Source organism: Mustela nigripes, chromosome 12, assembly GCF_022355385.1.
Source record: "Mustela nigripes isolate SB6536 chromosome 12, MUSNIG.SB6536, whole genome shotgun sequence".
NCBI classification, from domain to species: Eukaryota; Metazoa; Chordata; class Mammalia; order Carnivora; family Mustelidae; genus Mustela; species Mustela nigripes.
In genome coordinates, this window is record NC_081568.1 from 47,935,031 (window position 1) to 47,955,258 (window position 20,228).

The 20,228-nt window shown below is 36.9% G+C and overlaps 1 protein-coding gene and 1 long non-coding RNA gene across 4 annotated transcripts in view; one reads left to right on the plus strand and one right to left on the minus strand.

Moving 5' to 3' along the window:
• The window catches only part of LOC132028364 (uncharacterized), a 66,730-nt gene that overhangs the window by 34,566 nt on the left and 11,936 nt on the right, over positions 1-20,228 (plus strand). The gene's annotated exons all lie outside the window — the stretch shown is intronic.
• Positions 8,636-20,228, minus strand: part of SOX30 (SRY-box transcription factor 30) — a 34,408-nt gene continuing 22,815 nt past the window's right edge. Inside the window, exon 5 of one of the 2 annotated variants that reach the window (XM_059417249.1) lies at positions 8,636-9,017. In XM_059417249.1, the coding sequence (XP_059273232.1) occupies positions 8,636-9,017 (382 nt within the window). The remainder of the gene's footprint in view (positions 9,018-20,228) is intronic. The other variant, XM_059417250.1, reaches the window with a different exon arrangement.

Genomic DNA, 20,228 nt, shown 5'->3' on the forward strand with positions numbered 1-20,228 from the left:
AACATATTCCTAGACGTCCTAGCAACAGCAATCAGACAACAAAAAGAAATAAAAAGTATTCAAACTGGCAAAGAAGAAGTCAAAAAAGGAGTCCTAATCTTTTAGAGATATATACTGAATATTTATGGATAAAATAATATTTACAATTTGCTTTTTAAAAATTTTTCTTCAGTGTTCCAAAATTCATTGTTTATGCATCACACCCAGTGCTTCATGCAATACATGCCCTTCATAATACCCACCACCAAATCCATTGAGTAAAGTGTGTAGGGGGTATATACTTGGTAGTTGCTGAATGTGGGTAATAGGTACAGGAAGTTTATTACAATGCTTATGCTATTTTTGTATAGTTTGAAATTACCATAACAAAAAGTTTTAGAAAACATAGTGTAGAGGAAAATCTGTGTCACAGGTTAAGTGTTTACGTCATATTACATGAAAAGAGAGAGTCTACAAGGGGTTGTATCTTAAGTTCCATCTCGTTTTTGTAACTGTGTGCATATATGCATGAAAGAATCTGCTGAAATACGTGAACCAAAATGATTAATGAACTATGATTAATTATGAAGCCTGGACTACAGTAATTTTTAATTTTTATGGCATTTACTACTCTGAGTTTTTTCCAGTAATCATTGTTACTCTTATAAGCAGAAAATAACAATAAATCTATTTATAATTAGGAAAAATACATGCATAACTATATTTTCACAGAAGAAGTTACAGAAAGAGAGTACTTATGGAAGAATTTGGGACTTTTCTGTGTTTTCCTAATTCACTCAAAGAGTACAATTTGTTTGTACAAAGAAGTTTAGAACAAGTACACCTCAGCTTTATATTAGGCATTTTAAGAAAATGTCTGAATATTTCATAACTAATGTCTTATGATTCTACACCTGTACAAAGTTGAACTTCTTCCTGGCAGACCTGAGTTCTGCTCTTCCAACAAGGAAGAACTGTTTGATGTGAGACAAGTCAATGGCTCTTCTCTGGGTCTCTGTTTCTTCACCTTGTGTTTTTCATGAAACTCAAATGGGAAAGCAAATTGTTCTGGTTGGCTTTATACAAGTGTCAGGAGGTGGTAGTGGCTACTACTCTCCCAACAATTATACCATCACATCTTAAGGAAGAAAAAAAGCCAACACTGGGGCAGGTAAACACGTGAGTAAGACAAATTTATTTCCCTCCCAATCATGTTCTCAGGGTTGGCCTTGTTCTAGCAACCTGGAAGTGTCCCAGAGACATTATAAAACAGAGTGGCGAGGGGGATGCTGTGTGCCATCGCTGAAAGGGAAGAGGGAAACACCAGGACACAACTACTGCTCATAATATGCCTCCAGTGTTGTGCACAATCATTAATCCTCCAAAAAATCCTGTGAGATATGTATAATTATAATTCTTATTGTCCAGAAAACGGGTTCAGAGAGCTGAAGTTACTTGCCCTATGTCACACAGTTCCAGAATGATGGAGCAGGACTCTTTTCTAATTATGTCTGATCCCCAAACTTGCAGAAATTCTTAAACATTATTCTTTACAGTATCACTAGAGGTAAAAAATGCACATTGTAAGCAATATTCAGAGTTTCAAGAGTTGACTGGCTCCTTGCACCACATGAAGGAGACTCTTTACATGTCCCTGTGATTGTCAAGACTAATATGCAAGAAATAAAAACCTACCACCATTGAGGAATAAATGCTTGAGCTAGGTAACTGGCTCAAGAACCAGTATAGGCAGGTATGAAGAAAAACTCTGTGGTGACTGGAACCAAAGACTCTGGATTCTCTCTCTGTCTTCCTTCCTCTGCTTCTGTGTTGGTGTCACCCACTCCTACCAGAGATGTGCCTTACCCCAGAGAGAGGAAACATGGCCATGTGTGTCTCCAAAGTCACTTCTTAGAGAATCATTTTTGATGAGGGAAGGAAAGCTGTCCCTCCATATCCACTTAGAAAAATCCATGTGAAGGCTCTGACTGTCCTGTTGACTAGTGCAACCAGTCCGGGACCCAACACTGCATCCAATGCACTACTGTGATTGCTGGCAGCAGAGAGAACCACTTGGCTTCAAAGGTCTCTACAAGAACGGGTAGGGAGTGATAGTCCCAGGAGGGAAAATTTGGAAGTCCACCACTGTGCTCTGGAAGGTGGTGACAAAATTAGGGATGAGTTGATGGCCCCTTTAATCTTGCAGCTTCCTTTCATGTTTTCTTTTACCCTAAGCTAAGTCAGGCTTCCACATCTGGTGGAAGAGAGTTCCATCAATTTGTGAATTCCAGCTGAGGCAGATTTTATTCCAGAATTGTTTGTCAGCAAGGGAAACATGGTAAAACACGATGGAGGCAAAGAGACTTGAGTTCAAATGTCAACTCTTTTGCTAACTTGCTGGGCTGCCTTGGATAAGTTACTTCACTTCTTTAAGTCTCCAGATTTTTCACTAGTTAAAGATGATAACACCTATTTACAAGGTTCTCATGAGGATTCATTGAGATAATCATATAAAATGCCAGATACAGTGGCACATAGCAGGCGTTCAACAAAGTGTAGCTTTTATTTAATTAATTCCACAAATACTTAGTGAGTGTGTACTACATTGCAAGACACAGTGTTGGGCATAAGGAATCATGAATCAAGAAAGAAAGACAAGGTTTCTATTGTCCTGGAGCTTCTCACAGCAGGGGTTGGTGAGGAGAAAATAAACAAGGAAATAAACAATATAGTTACAGATGGTGATAACTACTTTGGAAAAAAATGAAATTGTTTCCATACTTATAACTGATATAAAACCCCCCAGTTCAATCTCTCTCTCCACCCTTTTATCTATGTGTTGGGAGCTATTCTCAAGGAGTTCAGCATTTAGAGTAAGCTTGAACTTGGAAAGGCATTAAACCATGGGCTCCTAAGGGACATGAAGAGGAAAGAAAAATGGATTGTTGATAGGAAAATCCTGACAGTCTTCTACAGGATTTCCAAGTGCCATTTTGTCAACCTTTGCCTGGTAGGGTCCAGAATCACCTGGGGGAGCCTTTAAAAGATAGTTCCCAATTCCCATCCCCCAATGTTTAAATTATTGTGGTCTAGGATTTTTTTTAAGCTTTTTTTTTTTTTAAATGGGCAATCAGATGAGAAGCATTCTTGCCAGCCAATCTATGAATTCTATTAGTCACCAAGGCTGAGAATACAAAGCTGCGTCTATTGCTCTGCTTACTACCATATGTTTGTTTCTAGTTTCTAGGATATTTGTGCCTATTGGGCCTCAAGGGGCTCAGAATCTAGCAGGAAATATGAACAAAGGTGTTGTGGGAATATAAAGCAGGAACAACGTAGTCTGTGAGGGTTGAAGAAAACTTTATGGAAGGGAAGAATCCTGGATAAGTTAGAATTTGGTTCGGCCGCACATGACAGAAAACACAAAATTATAGTGGGTTAAACTAGATAGAATTTCTTTTTCTGTCACATAAAGGTCTTGAGGAAAGTAATCCTTTATGGTGGTATGGTGTTTTAGATTCCTTTCTTGTTTTTTCCTCATTCTCATCATGAGGCCTAAACAGTCCAAGATGATTGCTCAGATTCCAGCCCTCACTTCTGTATTCCCTCCAGCAAGAACAACAAAGAGCAAAGAAAGGCATAACCTCTCCATTTAAAGGTATATTCTGGAAGTTGCACATGAAAATTCCTTTGACATTTTATAGTCCAGAACTTAGGTACATTCAAGAAATGAAACATAGCTAAAAATATTAAGTTCTATTACCAAAATAGAAAAGGAAAGCATTGGGAGACAACTGGAAGATCTCTACACTGAGATATTAAAAATTATTAGCCATTAGGGAGGGTAAGTCACAGAGTAGACTCAAGAAGAGCGTACTAGTGTGTCTCCATTAGCAGGATGGGACACCATGCCTCACTTTTCTTTCCACATGCTCTGTTCATCATCCTTCATATTGGGACTCGAAGCCCCCCTAGAGCGAGCCTATCTACCCTGGCCATTCAGTGCTCAGTTCTAATATGACCTTTAAAATGATATCAAAACCCCCATGTCACTGGAATAATGGTTGCTTAAAGGTACCCCCACTCCTTTGGTCTGTGAGAGAGCTCACTTTGAAATCACATCATTGAAATTACTAGGACAAATTACTGAAACCAATTTGGAAAAAACTACAATCCTAACTCTTTCATGTGGTTAATTATGGCACATCTGCCTGAAGCAGTGTTATGTAAGCATGAAAGGTAATCAATTATAAAGTCAAAGAGCATGAAAAATAGCTCATGATAAAATACTGAGGAAGTGCACATAGTGTGTGCATATGTTGTGATTCTAATTATGTGAAAGAATGTGTATATGGACAAATATTAGAAAGAACATCATAAAACAAAAGCAATTGTTGGGTGGATGAAAGGTTTTTCTTTTCTAAAAGCCAGTGTGGTTACATTACCTTTATGGCAGATACAATTTGAAATAAGTTGCAAAAACTTTATATGCTGTCAAATGTAGGTGTGCTGAAGAATTACCTGAGGAGCTTATTAAAACTTCAGATTTCTGGATTCTAGCCAAAGAGACTGTGATTCTATAGGTCTGGGGAATGACTGCATTCTTACCAAGCATCCCAGATCATGTTGTGGGAAGTGATGCACTAACCACATTTGAAAACCTGTACTGGTTAGTGTTTCAGAGAACGTCAAAAAGTAGTATAGAGTTGAGACATTGTCTGTGCTAAAGGAGCCCAACTTTGTGTTGTTTATTGTCTAAGTGAGCTCCAATAAGCTCAGCCCCCACAGACAGTGTCTCAGGGAACACAGGCAAATGCTTAGAGTTTTGAAGAGATTCCCTTGAAAAAGAATACATGTAAGATGCTGTTCATTATTTTTAGAAATAAAAATTTTCTTGGTTTCAGAAAAGGAGCCAGAGATATAAGGGTCTAGCAGGCAGAACCCCCAACTTCCCTATGAGCATTCATCACTTGGTGGAAAGTTTACTAAGATTTGTGTATGTTAAAATTATCAGAAAGGAGACAGGAGATAGGTAACGTTGCATCAAGTAGTTAGAATGCAGAATGTAGAGACAAAGGGTACATATCTATCCAGTGGATGTGGAATTTTTCATCAAGAAGAATTTGAATGTAACTCCTTATATACTTGTTTTTAGAAAGCTGATTTTATTATGAAGCCTTTGGAATTCCTCTAAAATTCAAAAAGTTTAAATGATTCAGAAAGCTAAAAATATGATGTGCCTCAGCAATCTGTTCCAAAATGTAGGCCAGAAATTTTTCAGAATTACCCTGCCCACATCAAAATTATACTGCTTTAAAATAGTGCATGTAGTTCATAGAATCCCCAGAATTTCAACTTCTGTTCTAAACTACAACTTTCAAATGTAGCTTATAATTTGTTTGGCTCAGGAACAATCCTACTGACAGCTGGTTTGCACTGTGGAAAATATCCTTGTATGGGAATTTAGCACATTTGCCCACTTGAATTCTTGGACGTAATATCAACTTCCATTAGAGAAATGCAACTCACAACTATAAGTTTCAGTTCTTATTTTTAAGATAATCAAATACTTGGGGCTCCTGGGTGGCTCAGTGGGTTAAAACCTCTGCCTTCGGCTCAGGTCATGATCCTAAGGTCCTGGGATTGAGTCCCGCATCGGGCTCTCTGTTCAGCAGGGAGCCTGCTTCCTCCTCTCTCTGCCCGCCTCTCTGCCTACTTGTGATCTCTGTCTGTCAAATAAATAAATAAAATCTTAAAAACAAAAAAGATAATCAAATACTTAGTGCAAAAACAAAACAAAAAAACAAAAACCAGTTTATTTAGCTACTAACGCAGGAAACCATATGTGAAGTTAACAATTGAAAACCAAAGCCACCAGCTATAATTGTATTAGCAACTTCCAAAGTGGATTCTATGAGATGTTAGCAGACATCGATAAAACAAAAAAGGGAATCTCAAGCCAGTAAGTTTGGGTAGCACTGTAATAAACTGTTAAACATGATTCTTCACCGCAAAACTTTTGACAACCTTTACAATGATAATGGGCATTCACAATCTCCAAGGTGGGGAAATAGTATGTGTTTCCCAAACTTAAATATTGTCAGAATCTCTAAAACGCTTGGGTTCCAACTAACATACTTAAAGAAACACTCTCTTGCCTTTCTAAATTTGATAACTAAGCTCTTGAAAATTGGGATTATATTTATTTTTGTTTTATTTTCACGGAGAGCAGTTTTCTTAATTTGCAACTAGCCAGAGCAGTTTTGTCCAAAGCATAGAAAAGTTTGACATTTTAAACATACTGACATTTCAACACACTTTTAAAGGAGGCTAGTCTTATTACAAATATAACCTCTGATTTATAAGGACAAACAAGGCAATGAATCCTAATAGAATGTGCTCATGGCTCTCATCTTAAAGAATTTCACTCTGATGACTTGGAGAGGCAGATGAATTAGTGTCAATGGGGCAGGGCTTTGTTTAGTCTGTAGCTCTCTAGTCTGAGTCAACTGTGATTTAAAGAGCTAGAAGTGAGCAGATAAGGGGCATTTGTAGCTAGGCAGGCTTATTTGCAATTGGGTGACTTTTCTACATAAAAGTTTTCCATATTTTTAAGCCCAAATTATACTGTGGATCTGTACAGAATCTAAGCTCCTGACTTCTGATCCCAGTACTGTTGCTCATCCTCAAACAGCCATTAAGGAGAAGGAAGGAAGGAATTGTTGGTGCCGGGCTAGTCTGAAGACAGTTAGGAAACACTAAACAATGCCCTATAACATTCAGCTGTCTTACAAAGGGATTCCTCCAACCAATTTGTTTATAAGAATAAGGTCTGTCATCAAAACCCAGTTTAGTCACTATGCTGTCATTAAAATGAGATGGGATTGGGGCACCTGGGTGTCTCAGTGAGTTAAAGCCTCTGCCTTCGGCTCAGGCATGATCTCAGGGTCCTGGAATCAAGCTCCGCATCAGGCTCTCTGCTCAGTGGGGAGCCTGCTTCCTCCCTCTCTCTCTGCCTGCCTCTCTGCCTACTTGTGATCTCTGTCTGTCAAATAAATAAATAAAATCTTTAAATAAAACAAAATGAGATGGGATAAAATGGGTCAAACTGTCACACACATTTCTTCCTTCATCAATTGTGAAGACAACCAGATGTTGCTTTAGTTCCTACATGAGGTTACACGTTTGCTCTCTCCACCAAGATATTTGTTTTGCTCTTTAACCACATTGAAGTGACATTGCACAGAGTGATAAAGAATATAAAATATAAGAATAAAATTTTTATTGGGTAGAGGAAATCTTAGATACAATTAAGTATAAGGCTGATGAAATGTATTAACAACCTTTCCTTAAGGAACAAATGCAAACTTAGTAAAGGAAGAAGTTGGAAGCTTAGAACAACTTTCCATACAAAATTTCCAAGCAGTTTTAGTAACAAAATCTCAATTTGCATGAATTATACAGATCATTGAAGGAAAAGTATATTGGTTTGTGGCTACTTCTGATCCTCAGTTCAGGTGCCTTGTAGATCTCTTCTACCATGATCCCAATTCTGGTGGTCCTGATCTTGTTCTAAATAGGTTCTTTCCATCCATAGTGGACACTCACCATGAGGACACATCATAAGAAGGATTTTTATTGCTCACCGTGAATTAAACAAATTCCATGTGCTCTTACACATGAACTCCATGGTTTCAGAGACAGCTGCTTGCACCAAATCTGGAGGAGCTCTTCCATTTGTGGGGGTGCTTAAGTCACATGTACAACACATGTAAAGAGTTTAGAAATAGCATCAGAGTATGTGCACAACATCTTTGTTGAAAAAGTTTCAAGTCTCATGTAAGCTAACAGGATCTGTGCAATTCTGGAGACTATTAAGTAAAAATAAATTATCTGTATGTGGTATGGAAACCATCCTCATTTGAACAGTACTCGTTCTGTTTATTTCTATCCCCCAAACAGAAAACATCCAACAAGAACAATTTTATCTATGTTTATTTAATTATAACAAAAGTAGAACAATGCATACCAAATGGAAAAATAAATCCAAAAAAGATGATGAAAATGTTTAGGAACAGAAATGACTAATTTAGCTGAAGGAATTACCCAAGTGCCATGAAAACATATTTGAAACTTATAATTGGTTATTAAAGTAAATTAAATTTAGTAACTGAGTCTCAATTCATTACTAAAAATTATCAAAATATTTTCAAACTGTTACATAAAAACAGACAATATCAATAAGTAGTACATAAACACCAAACAAAAAATCATATGAGAAAAATAAATAAATGTATCCTGAGATAAAATACAAATCACACTTGTCATGCCAGATATATACTCCCTATCCCCTCAATAAAATTGTGAGAATTCAGTATTTTGCACATTCCAAGATAAAGTAATGATAATATATGTTGATACAAATTTCAGACACAAAAATAAATTACTTCATATCTTAAATATTCCTATGATGAAACATCAGGACTCCAGTTTCACTAATCAAAATTTTATGAAGGTATAAATTATGTTTGATTTGACTCCTCAAATCATGGCTGACAACTCCCAGCAAAGCATTCTAGGCTCTTTTTTTCTCATACCAACTGACCCAGAATATATTTTAAGAAATGTTTATTTTCTGTGCATATTTGTTTTAAAATTATAAATTCCTGAGCACTTTTTCTTCTTCCTCCTCATCACTGTCAGTGACATTGACTTGCTGGATGCTAGAGGGAGTTGATGTTGGGGCTGTGAAGACATTCTCCAAGGCTCCAATGTCCAGCTGAGGCATGGGATTTAAGTATTCTTCCCCACTGTGGCTATGACTGTTATAGTAAGAGGTCCCATCCATGCTCTCACAACTCCGAGAATCTTCACTGTGTGTGCGTTCATCTGGATAGTCTCTAAAAGGATAGTCTCTATTTAAAGCTGAAAACATAGCCTCGTGTTTTTGGTACCTGTCTTCATAATAACCAAGGCATTCTGGCATTGAACTTGGAAAATTTCCATAGCCAAAGGGAGGCCGACTATAAGGGCAGGTGCTGTAGCAGAAAGATAAAAAAGGAATTAGATCATACCTTGCTCCCATGCTGACTTGCATACAGACTAATTGAGCAAGTTTAACTGCACCCTCTTTGGGGCCTGGAAAGTGCCCAAGATAACTTTCTGCAACCACTTCATGTATTCATCTGCACTTTTACTACTACCAAGTCCCAACATAGAGTAAATAGCAAAGTAAGCCTGTGACTCACCAGAGCTAGTATCTAGTATCAGCCTTGTACTTCTTACCTTTGACAACCCTGACAAAGAAAAATTGATAATCTGGACTTTTCTCTCATGACACCATGTAAGATTTTGGAAATGTAGGCTTGTGTTATATTGTGCTAAAAATCAATGCTTAGTAAGTAGTACAACAATTGTTTTTACTAGTATTTGAAACAAAACTTATGGGGTGGGGAGACATATAATTGAGTTGGGATCAATACTCATCAACTGCATTTTTCACAAAACTAGAATAAGTAATTCCTAAAATCTGAGTGGAATCATAAAAGATCCTGAATAGCTAACACAATCTTGAGAAGAAAAAAAAAAAAAAAAGCTGGCAATATCACAATTCTATATTTCAAGACATACTACAAAGCTACAGTAATCAAAACAATATTTCACTGGTACAAAAATAGACATATAGATCAATAGAACAGAATAGAGAACCCAGAAATAAATCCATGATTATATGGTCAATTAATTTATGATAAAAGAAGCAAGAATGTACAATGGGGAAAAGACTGTCTTCAGTAAATGGTGCTAAGAAAACTGAACAGCTACATGTAAAGAGAATGAAACTGGGCCACCTTTGAACACCATACACAAAAATAAACTCAAAATGGATTAAAGACCTAAATGTGAGGCCTGAAACCATAAAAATCCTAGAACGCAGGCAATAATTTCTTTAACATTAGTCATAACAACATTTTTCTAGATATGTTTCCTAAGACAAGAGAAACTAAAGCAAAAATGAATTATTGAGACTATATCAAAATAAAAAACTTCTGCACAGCAAAGGAAACAATCAATAAAGCTAAAAGACAGCCTACTAAATGGGAGGAAATATCTGCAAATGACATATCAATAGTATCCAAAATATAAAAAAAACTTCTACAATTCAACACCAAAAAACAATCTGATTAAAAAATGGGCAGAGGACCTGAATAGGCATTTTTCCAAAGAAGATATACAGATGGTCAACAGACACATGGAAAGATGCTCAACATTCTCATCACCAGGGAAATGCAAAGTAAAACCACAATGAGATATCATCTTACACTTGTGAAAACGGCTGAAGTCAAAAAGACAAAAAAATAACAAGTGTTGGCAAGGATGTGGAGAAAAGGGAACCTCATATGCTGCTGGTGGAGATATATACTGGTACAGCCACCATGGCAAACAGCATGGAGATTCCTCAAAAAATTAAAAATAGAAATACCATATGATCCAATAATTCCACTATGGGGTATTTACCCAAAGAAAATGAAGACACCAATTCAAAAAGATATACTCATCCCTATGTTTACTTTAGTATTGTTTATAAAAGCTAAAAAATGGAAACAACCTAAGAGTCCATCAATAGATGAATGGATAAAGGAGATGTGTTTTATCACGAATGAAAGAGGAGAGATCACAATCAACACTGGCTAAATACAAACAATTATAAGAACATATTATAAGCAACTATATGGCAACAAATTAGGCAATCTTGAAAAAATGAATGCATTCCTAGAAATGTATAAACTACCAAAAATGAAACTGGAAGAAACAGAAAACCTGAACAGACCCATAACCAGCAAGGACTCTGAAGCAGTAATCAAAAGTCTCCCAATGAACATGAGTCCAGGATCAGATGACTTCCCAGGGGAATTCTACCAAATATTTAAACAAGAATTCATACCTATTCTTCTGAAGCTGTTTTCAAAAATAGAAATGAAAGGAAAACTTCCTAACTCTTTCTTTAAGGCCAGCATTACCTTGCTCCCAAACCCAGACAAAGACCCCACCAAAAAGGAGAATTACAGACCAACATCCCTGATGAACATGGATGCAAAAATTCTCACCTAGATACTAGCCAATAGGATCCAACAGTACATTAAAAGGATTATTCATCATGACCACGTGGGGTTTATTCCTGGGCTGCAAAAGTAGCTCAACATCCACAAATCAATCAATGTGATACACTACATTAATAAAAGAAAGGACAAGGACCATATGATCCTTTTGATAAATGCAGAAAAAGCATTTGACAAAGTATAGCATGCTTTCTTGATTAAAACTCCTCACAGTGTAGGGATAGAGGAAACATACCTCAATATCATAAAAGCCATATATGAGAAGCCTACAGCAAATATCATTCTCAATGGGGGAAAAGACTGAGAGATTTTCCCCTAAGGTCAGGTACAGAACAGGGAGGTCCACTGTCACCACTATTGTTCAACATAGTACTAGAAGTCCTAACCTCAGCAATCAGACAACAAAAGAAATAAAGGTCATCCAAATTGTCAAAAAAGAACTCAAACTCTCACTCTTTGCAGATGGCATGATACTCTATGTGGAAAACCCAAAAAGCTCCATCCCAAAATTGTAAAACTCATACAGGAACTCAGCAATGTGGCAGGATATAAAATCAATGCACATAAATGAGTGGCATTTCTACACACTAACAATGAGACAGAAGAAAGAGAAAGTAAGGGGTCAATCCCATTTACAATTGAACCCAGAACCATAAGATATTTAGGAATAAACCTAAGCAAAGGGCGCCTGGGTGGCTCAGTGGTTAAGCCGCTGCCTTCGGCTCAGGTCATGATCTCAGGGTCCTGGGATCAAGCCCCGCATCAGGCTCTCTGCTCGGCAGGGAGACTGCTTCCTCCTCTCTCTCTCTCTCTCTGCCTGCCTCTCTGCTTACTTGTGATCTCTCTCTGCCAAATAAATAAATAAAATCTTTAAAAATAAATAAATAAATAAATAAACCTAAGCAAAGAAGCAAAGAATCTGTACTCAGAAAACTATAGAAACTTCATAAAAGAAATTGAGGAAGACACAAAGAAATGGAAAAATGTTCCATGCTCATGGATTGGAAGAACAAATATTGTGAAAATGTCTGTGCTACCTAGAGCAATCTATACATTCAATACAATCCCTATCAAAATGCCATCAATCTTTTTCACAGAGCTGAAAAAAATAGTCCTAACAGTTGTATGGAACAAGAAAAGCCCAAATAGCCAAAGGAATTTTTAAAAAGAAAACCAAAGCTGGTGGCATCACAATTCTGGACTTCAAGCTATGTTACAAAGCTATAATCATCAAGACAGTATGGTATTGATACAAAAACAGACATCTATTCAATAGAACAGAATAGAGAACCCAGAAATGGAACCCCAACTTCATGGTCAACAAGTCCTCAACAAAGCAGGAAAGAATATCCAATGGAAAAGGGACAATCTCTTCAACATATGGTGTTGAGATAATTGGACAGCCACATGCAGAAGAATGAAACTGGACCATTTCCCTACACCACACACAAAAATAGACACAAAATGGATGAGAGACCTAAATGTCAAACAGGAATCCATCAAAATCCTAGAGGAGAACACAGGCAGCAATATCTGTGACCTCAGCCACAGCAACTTCTTGCTAGACATGTCTCCAAAGGCAAGAGATATAAAATGAACTATTGTGAATTCATTAAGATAAAAAGCTTTTTCACAGCAAAGGAAACAGTAAAAAAAAAAAAAAGACAACTTATAGAATGGAAAGAGATATTTGCAAATGTCTTATCAAATAAAGGGCTAGTATCCAAAATTTATAAAGAACTTATCAAACTCAACACCCAAAGAACAAATAATCCAATCAAGAAATGGGCAGAGGACATGAACAGACATTTCTGCAAAGAAGACATCGAAATGGACAACAGACACTTGAAAAAATGCTCAACATCACTTAGCATCAGGGAAATACAATCAAAGTCACCATGAGATACCACCTCACACCAGTCAGAATAGCTAAAATTAACAACTCGGGAAATGACAGATGTTGGTAAGGATGTGGCAAAAGGGGAACCCTCCTACTGTTGGTGGGTGAAAGCTTGTGCAACCACGCTGGAAAACAGTATGAAAGTTCATCAAAAAGTTTAAAATAGAGCTACCCTATGACCCAGCAATTACACTATTGGGTATTTACCCCAAAGATACAAATGTAGTGATCTGAAGGGGCACATGCAACCTGAGTTTATAGCAGCAATGTCCACAATAGCCAAACTGTGGAAGGAGCCTAGATATCCATCAACAGATGAATGGATAAAGCAGATGTGGTGTATATATACATATACAATGGAATATTACTTAGCCATCAAAAAATGGAATCTTGTCATTTGCAATGACATGGATGAGACTAGAGGGTATTATGCTAAGTGAATAAGTCAGTCAGAGAAAGACAATTATCATACTATCTCACTGACACATGAAATTTAAGAAATAAAACAGAGGACCATAGGGGAAGGGAGGGAAAAATAAAACAAGATGAAACCAGAGAGGGAGAAAAACCAGAAGAGACTCTTAATCATAGGAAACAAACAGAGTTGCTGGAGGGGAGAGGAGTGGAAGGATGGGGTAGCTGCATAATAGACATTAAGGAGTACATGTGATGTAATGAGCACTGGGTACTATATTAGACTGTGATGAATCACAGACCTGTACCTCTGAAACCGGGAATACATTATATGTTAATTTTTTTTAAAAGATGGGTTTTACACACACATACATAGACACACAGGAATATTATGCAGTCATAAAAAAGGATGAGCTCTTGCCATTTGTGACAACATAAATAGACCTAGAGGGCATCTATACCAAGTGAAATAAGTCAGACTGAGAAAGACAAATACTATATGATTTCACTTATAAGTGAAATCTTAAAATGTAAATAAACAAAAAGCAGAATCAGAACTGTAAATACAGAGAACAAACTGATGGTTACCTCAGAATGGGAGGTTGTGCAAAATGAGTGAAGGGGAGTGGAGATTCAGTCTTCTAGTTATAAAGTAAATAAGTCATAGGAACAAAAGGTATAGCATAAGCAACATAGTCAATGATAATATAATAGCAATGTTTAAGCTCAAATGGCAGCTATACTTATGATGAACATAGCATAATGTATAAACTCATCAAATCACTATACTGTACATCTGAAACTAATATAAAATTATGTGCCAACTATACTGAGAAAAAAAAAAAAGAGAGAGAGAGTTCCTGGGCAGGGGGGCCGTGACCCTGGAACAGAGGATAACAACCTTTTTTTTTTTTAATTAATTTTTTATTTTTTATAAACATATATTTTTATCCCCAGGGGTACAGGTCTGTGAATCACCAGGTTTACACACTTCACAGCACTCACCAAAGCACATACCCTCCCCAATTTTTAATTGAATCTCCATAATAAGTTAAATTAAAAATATTGTTTCTATTGGAAAGATTTAGAATGAATATTAAACTCTGGTTTTAAAGATCTTTTCCAAATAAAATTTTTGCAAAGTGAACAACCAAAAAGATTATTTTGCTGTTTAACAAATTGATTTTAAGGCAATTCTAAAAATTCTGCCATCCCAATCTGTTTGCTAATTTTTTTTTTTTTTAAGAATATTCTCTCTTTCAAAGGTGCATAATGGGAATCATAGGAAGGAGTATACAAATGTCCAAGCGAGAGTTCCCTGGACTCATGGACTCCATCTAGTGACAGAATAACATAAACATAATAACCACACTCAGCAAAACCCCCAAGTTAAGGGTTTCACTTGATGTGCCCACATTTTTTAAAAAAAGGTCAACTTTGTTTTCTTCCCTTTAAAATATAAGTACAATTGACAAACTAGACTATTATCTCAAACACTGAAAATATGGGGGTATCTTGAGTGGTTTGGTATCCCACCCCCAAATGTCCCAAGTGCTGGGTACCTTACCCTTGTTAAATATCACAATAATGAGGCTAAAGTTCCAAAATGTTTCAGGTTTCCTTTCCTACTGCCACATCTTCCTTCGGGCATTTTTAATATAACATGTATGTCCTGAACACATTATCCTTTTAGCTAGAATGACTTTGCTTCTGTAGCTCTTCTAACCTCAGCCCTCCATCTACTGAATTACACAGATACCTCTCCCTCCATAAAGCACTCACTTCAGCTAGAAACAATGTTCCCACTATTGTGTTCAGGACTCAATGTAAGCAAGATATTACATAAGACTTGGTGGAGAATTTAATTTTAAAAGAAGATCTAAAATCTAGGTATATACTAGACATATGCTAAAGTCTATAATGCAAACTCAAACATTACATGGCCATGTAGATATTCAGAAAGCAGATCAATTATGATAAGAGCATTCAGAAAACAGATCAATTAAGATAAGATTAATCCTAGAAGTTTGCATGGATGAAAAATAAGTTTAGCATCAATTAGAATTATTAGAATGGTAATATTAGTCAACATGTTAACAAACAATAAGCATTTAGTAGGTTCTCTAGGCATTAGCCAAGGAGTTTATGTGTTATCTCAATTATTCTTTAGACCAACCATATGAGACAGATATTGTATCCCCATTTTACATCCCTGGTGGTCTAGTGGTTAGGATTCGGCGCTCTCTCTCTCCATTTTATAGCTGGGAGTTGAGAACCTTAAAAAGATTGAGTAACTTGCTCAAAGTCATATAATTAGCGAGTAGTGAAACCGAATCAGGCAAGCTAACTCTAGAACTTGTTCTCCTAACTACTGCGCCACTTAAAAACCTGGTAACCTTAAGTAAACATAAGTTTTTCTGAGCCTTGGACACCTTATATAAAACAGATTATGCTGCCAACTTAAAAGATCTGTCAGGAGGAACCTGAGAGAGGATATCTATGCATACTTTAGAAATGAAAAACACTTTTAATGTATTATTATATAGTTTTACAAGAAGTTACAGGTAATAATATATTCATAAACTCAGACACTTACATGTGTGTATAACATTGATTTTCAAAAAGAATGCAAAGATAGAACAAAAAATAACTGAAATGCTGGCATGTAGGAGGCAAGATGGAAGTGGGGAAGAAATAGGCAAAGAAGCTAGACTTCTGAGAATGGACTTTGCCTTATGGTTTTGACTTTGAAACCACAAAATTATTTTACATAATTTTAAAACAAATGTAGTATTTTAAAAAGTAATCCCTAAAAATTAAAAGCAAATGAAAACAGATGAACCCCAGTTATATCAAGTTGTAGTTACCTTAACTACATAAACATTATATCAGGATAATTTAAATCTGGTATTTTTATTGTTCCTTCCTGGTAAGATACACCCTAAAAAGAAAAGAATCACAAACAAATCTTACACTGCATTTGGTAATTTTATTGTTTGTGACAGTGCTGCTTTGAAACTATTGATATAATTGTTTTGAAACTATTCTCTCTCTATATATATACATACATATAAACACACATCAGAAAAAAAAAAACATGTTTGGTAAGATAAAGCAAATATATTATTACCATTAGGAAACAAGATTTTTAGGGGGAAAGATACTAGCACATAAGATCAATGCATCTTATTTGAAACTACAATATTAAATTTATTTTGGAAATATCAACATAACACTCATGAAGTATTTTTCTCAAAAAAATACATATTTTCTCATATTCTACACTGCAAATCCCTAGATACTTTTGTTTTTCCCAGCGTAACATTATTCATTGTTTTTGCACCACACCCAGGGCTCCATGCAATCCGTGCCTTCTCCAATACCCACCACCTGGTTCCCCCAACCTCCCACGCCCCACCCCTTCAAAACCCTCAGATTGTTTTTCAGAGTCCATAGTCTCTCATGGTTCACCTCCCCTTCCAATTCCCTCAACTCCCTTCTCCTCTCCATCTCCCCTTGTCCTCCATGCTATTTGTTATGCTCCACAAATAAGTGAAACCATATGATAGTTGACGCTCTCTGCTTGACTTATTTCACTCAGCATAATCTCTTCCAGTCCTGTCCATGTTGCTACAAAAGTTGGGTATTCATCCTTTCTGATGGAGGCATAATACTCCATAGTGTATATGGACCACATCTTCCTTATCCATTCGTCCGTTGAAGGGCATCTTGGTTCTTTCCACAGTTTGGCGACCGTGGCCATTGCTGCTATAAACATTGGGGTACAGATGGCCCTTCTTTTCACGACATCTGTATCTTTGGGGTAAATGCCCAGGAGTGCAAATGCAGGGTCATAGGGAAGCTCTATTTTTAATTTCTTGAGGAATCTCCACACTGTTCTCCAAAGTGGCTGCACCAACTTGCATTCCCACCAACAGTTTAAGAGGGTTCCCCTTTCTCCACATCCTCTCCAACACATGTTGTTTCCTGTCTTGCTAATTTTGGCCATTCTAACTGGTGTAAGGTGGTATCTCAATGTGGTTTTAATTTGAATCTCCCTGATGGCTAGTGATGAAGAACATTTTTTCATGTGTCTGATAGCCATTTGTAGGTCTTCATTGGAGAAGTGTCTGTTCATATCTTCTGCCCATTTTTTTATATGATTGTCTGTTTTGTATGTGTTGAGTTTCAGAAGTTCTCTATAGATCCTGGATATCAACCTTTTGTCTGTACTGTCATTTGCAAGTATCTTCTCCCATTCTGTGGGTTGCCTCTTAGTTTTGTTGACTGTTTCCTTCGCTGTGCAGAAGTTTTTGATCTTGATGAAGTCCCAAAAGTTCATCTTCGCTTTTGTTTCCTTTGCCTTTGGAGACATATCTTGAAGGAAGTTGATGTGGCTGATATCGAAGAGGTTACTGCCTATGTTCTCCTCTAGGATTCTGATGGATTCCTGTCTCACGTTGAGGTCTTTTATCCATTTTGAGTTTATCTTTGTGTATGGTGTAAGAGAATGGTTGAGTTTCATTCTTCTGCATATAGCTGTCCAGTTTTCCCAGCACCATTTATTGAAGAGACTGTCTTTTTTCCACTGTATATTTTATTTGTTTTGTCAAATATTAATTGACCATAGAGTTGAGGGTCCATATCTGGGCTCTCTACTCTGTTCCACTGGCCTATGTGTCTGTTTTTATGCCAGTACCATGCTGTCTTGGTGATCACAGCTTTGTAGTAAAGCTTGAAATCAGGTAACCTATTCTCCTGAAGCTGTTTCAAAAAACTGAAGCAGAAGGAAAACTTCCAGATTCTTTCTATGAAGCCAGCATTACCCTGATCCCCAAACCAGGCAAAGATCCTACCAAAAAGGAGAATTTCAGACCAATATCACTGATGAATATGGATGCTAAGATTCTCAACAAGATCCTAGCAAACAGGATCCAACAGCACATTAAAAAGATTATCCACTTATGGTTTGTCTCCCTCCCAATTCCATCTTGTTTCATTGATTCTTCTTCTACCCACTTAAGCCCCCATGTTGCATCACCACTTCCTCATATCAGGGAGATCATATGATAGTTGTCTTTCTCTGCTTGACTTATTTCGCTAAGCATGATACGCTCTAGTTCCATCCATGTTGTCGCAAATGACAAGAAAGGGGGAGGGGGTTTGGGAGGATGGGGTGGGATTATGGACATTGGGGTGGGTGTGTGCTTTGGTGAGTGCTGTGAAGTGTGTAAACCTGGTGATTCACAGACCTGTACCCCTGGGGAAAAAAATATGTTTATAAAAAATAAAAAATTTAAAGAAAAAAAAAAAGATTATCCACCATGACCAGGTGGGATTCATCCCTGGGCTACAAGGATGGTTCAACATTCGCAAATCAATCAATGTGATAGAACAAATCAATAAGAGAAAAGAACCACATGGTCCTCTCAATTGATGCAAAAAAAGCATTTGACAAAATCCAGCATCCGTTCCTGATTAAAATGCTTCAAAGTATAGAGGGAACATTCCTGAACTTCATTAAATCTATCTATGAAAGACCCACAGCAAATATCATCCTCAATGGGAAAAAGCTTACAGCCTTCCCATTGAGATCAGGAACACGACAAGGATGCCCACTCTCACCACTCTTGTTCAACATAGTATTAGAAGTCCTAGCAACAGCAATCAGACAACAAAGAGAAATAAAAGGTATCCAAATTGGCAATAAAGAAGTCAAACTCTCTCTCTTCGCAGATGACATGATTCTTTATATGGAAAACCCAAAAGCTTCCACCCCCAAACTACTAGAACTCATACTACTAGAACCCAAACTACTAGAACTCATTCAGCAACGTGTCAGGATACAAAGTCAATGTACAGAAATCAGTGGCTTTCTTATACACTAACAATGAAAATACAGAAAGGGAAATTAGAGAATCAATTCCATTTACTATAGCACCAAGAACCGTAAGATACCTGGGAATAAACCTAACCAAAGAGGTAAAGGAACTGTACTCGAGGAACTACAGAACACTCATGAAAGAAATTGAAGAAGACACAAAAAGATGGAAGACCATTCCATGCTCTTGTATTGGAAGAATAAACATTGTTAAAATGTCTATACTTGCCTAGAGCACTCTATACTTTTAACGCTATTCCAATCAAAATTCCACCAGTATTTTTCAAAGAGCTGGAGCAAATAATCCTAAAATTTGTATGGAATTAGAAGAAACCCCGAATCGCTAAGGAAATGTTGAAAAACAAAAATAAAACTGGGGGCATCACATTAGATACTTTTTTAAAATTCAGTAACAATGAGCATCCTTATTGCTCACATTGTGATTTCAGCAAAAGGAACCTGGATTTCTGGGTAAAATGGCTGATACCATGTCTGGTGTGCACTAAAGGTACAAGATGAGCCTAGGACTTATTGTGCCAGAGAACAAAAAAGCTATCAAAGATTAAAGACACAGGATATAACTTGTAGCCAACTGGACAAATCAAAGATAAATAAATGGATAATTTGAGCATCAAAAGATATAATAATGACTGCAATGTATAAAAACATACCAAATATACAGAAATCTACTTGTTCATGATGGTGTTGCTAAAACAAAACAAGACTCAATGATATGAGGGGAAAAAATCAAGAATTTATCCTACCCTTTGGTATTTCTGAGTAACCAACTGATGAGGGTTAAGTTTTTCTTCAAAAAAGCATTCTAGCGGGACACCTGGGTGGCTCAGTTGGTTGGATAACTGCCTTCGGCTCAGGTCATGATCCTGGAGTCCCGGGATCGAGTCCCGCATCGGACTCCTAGCTCCATGGGGAGTCT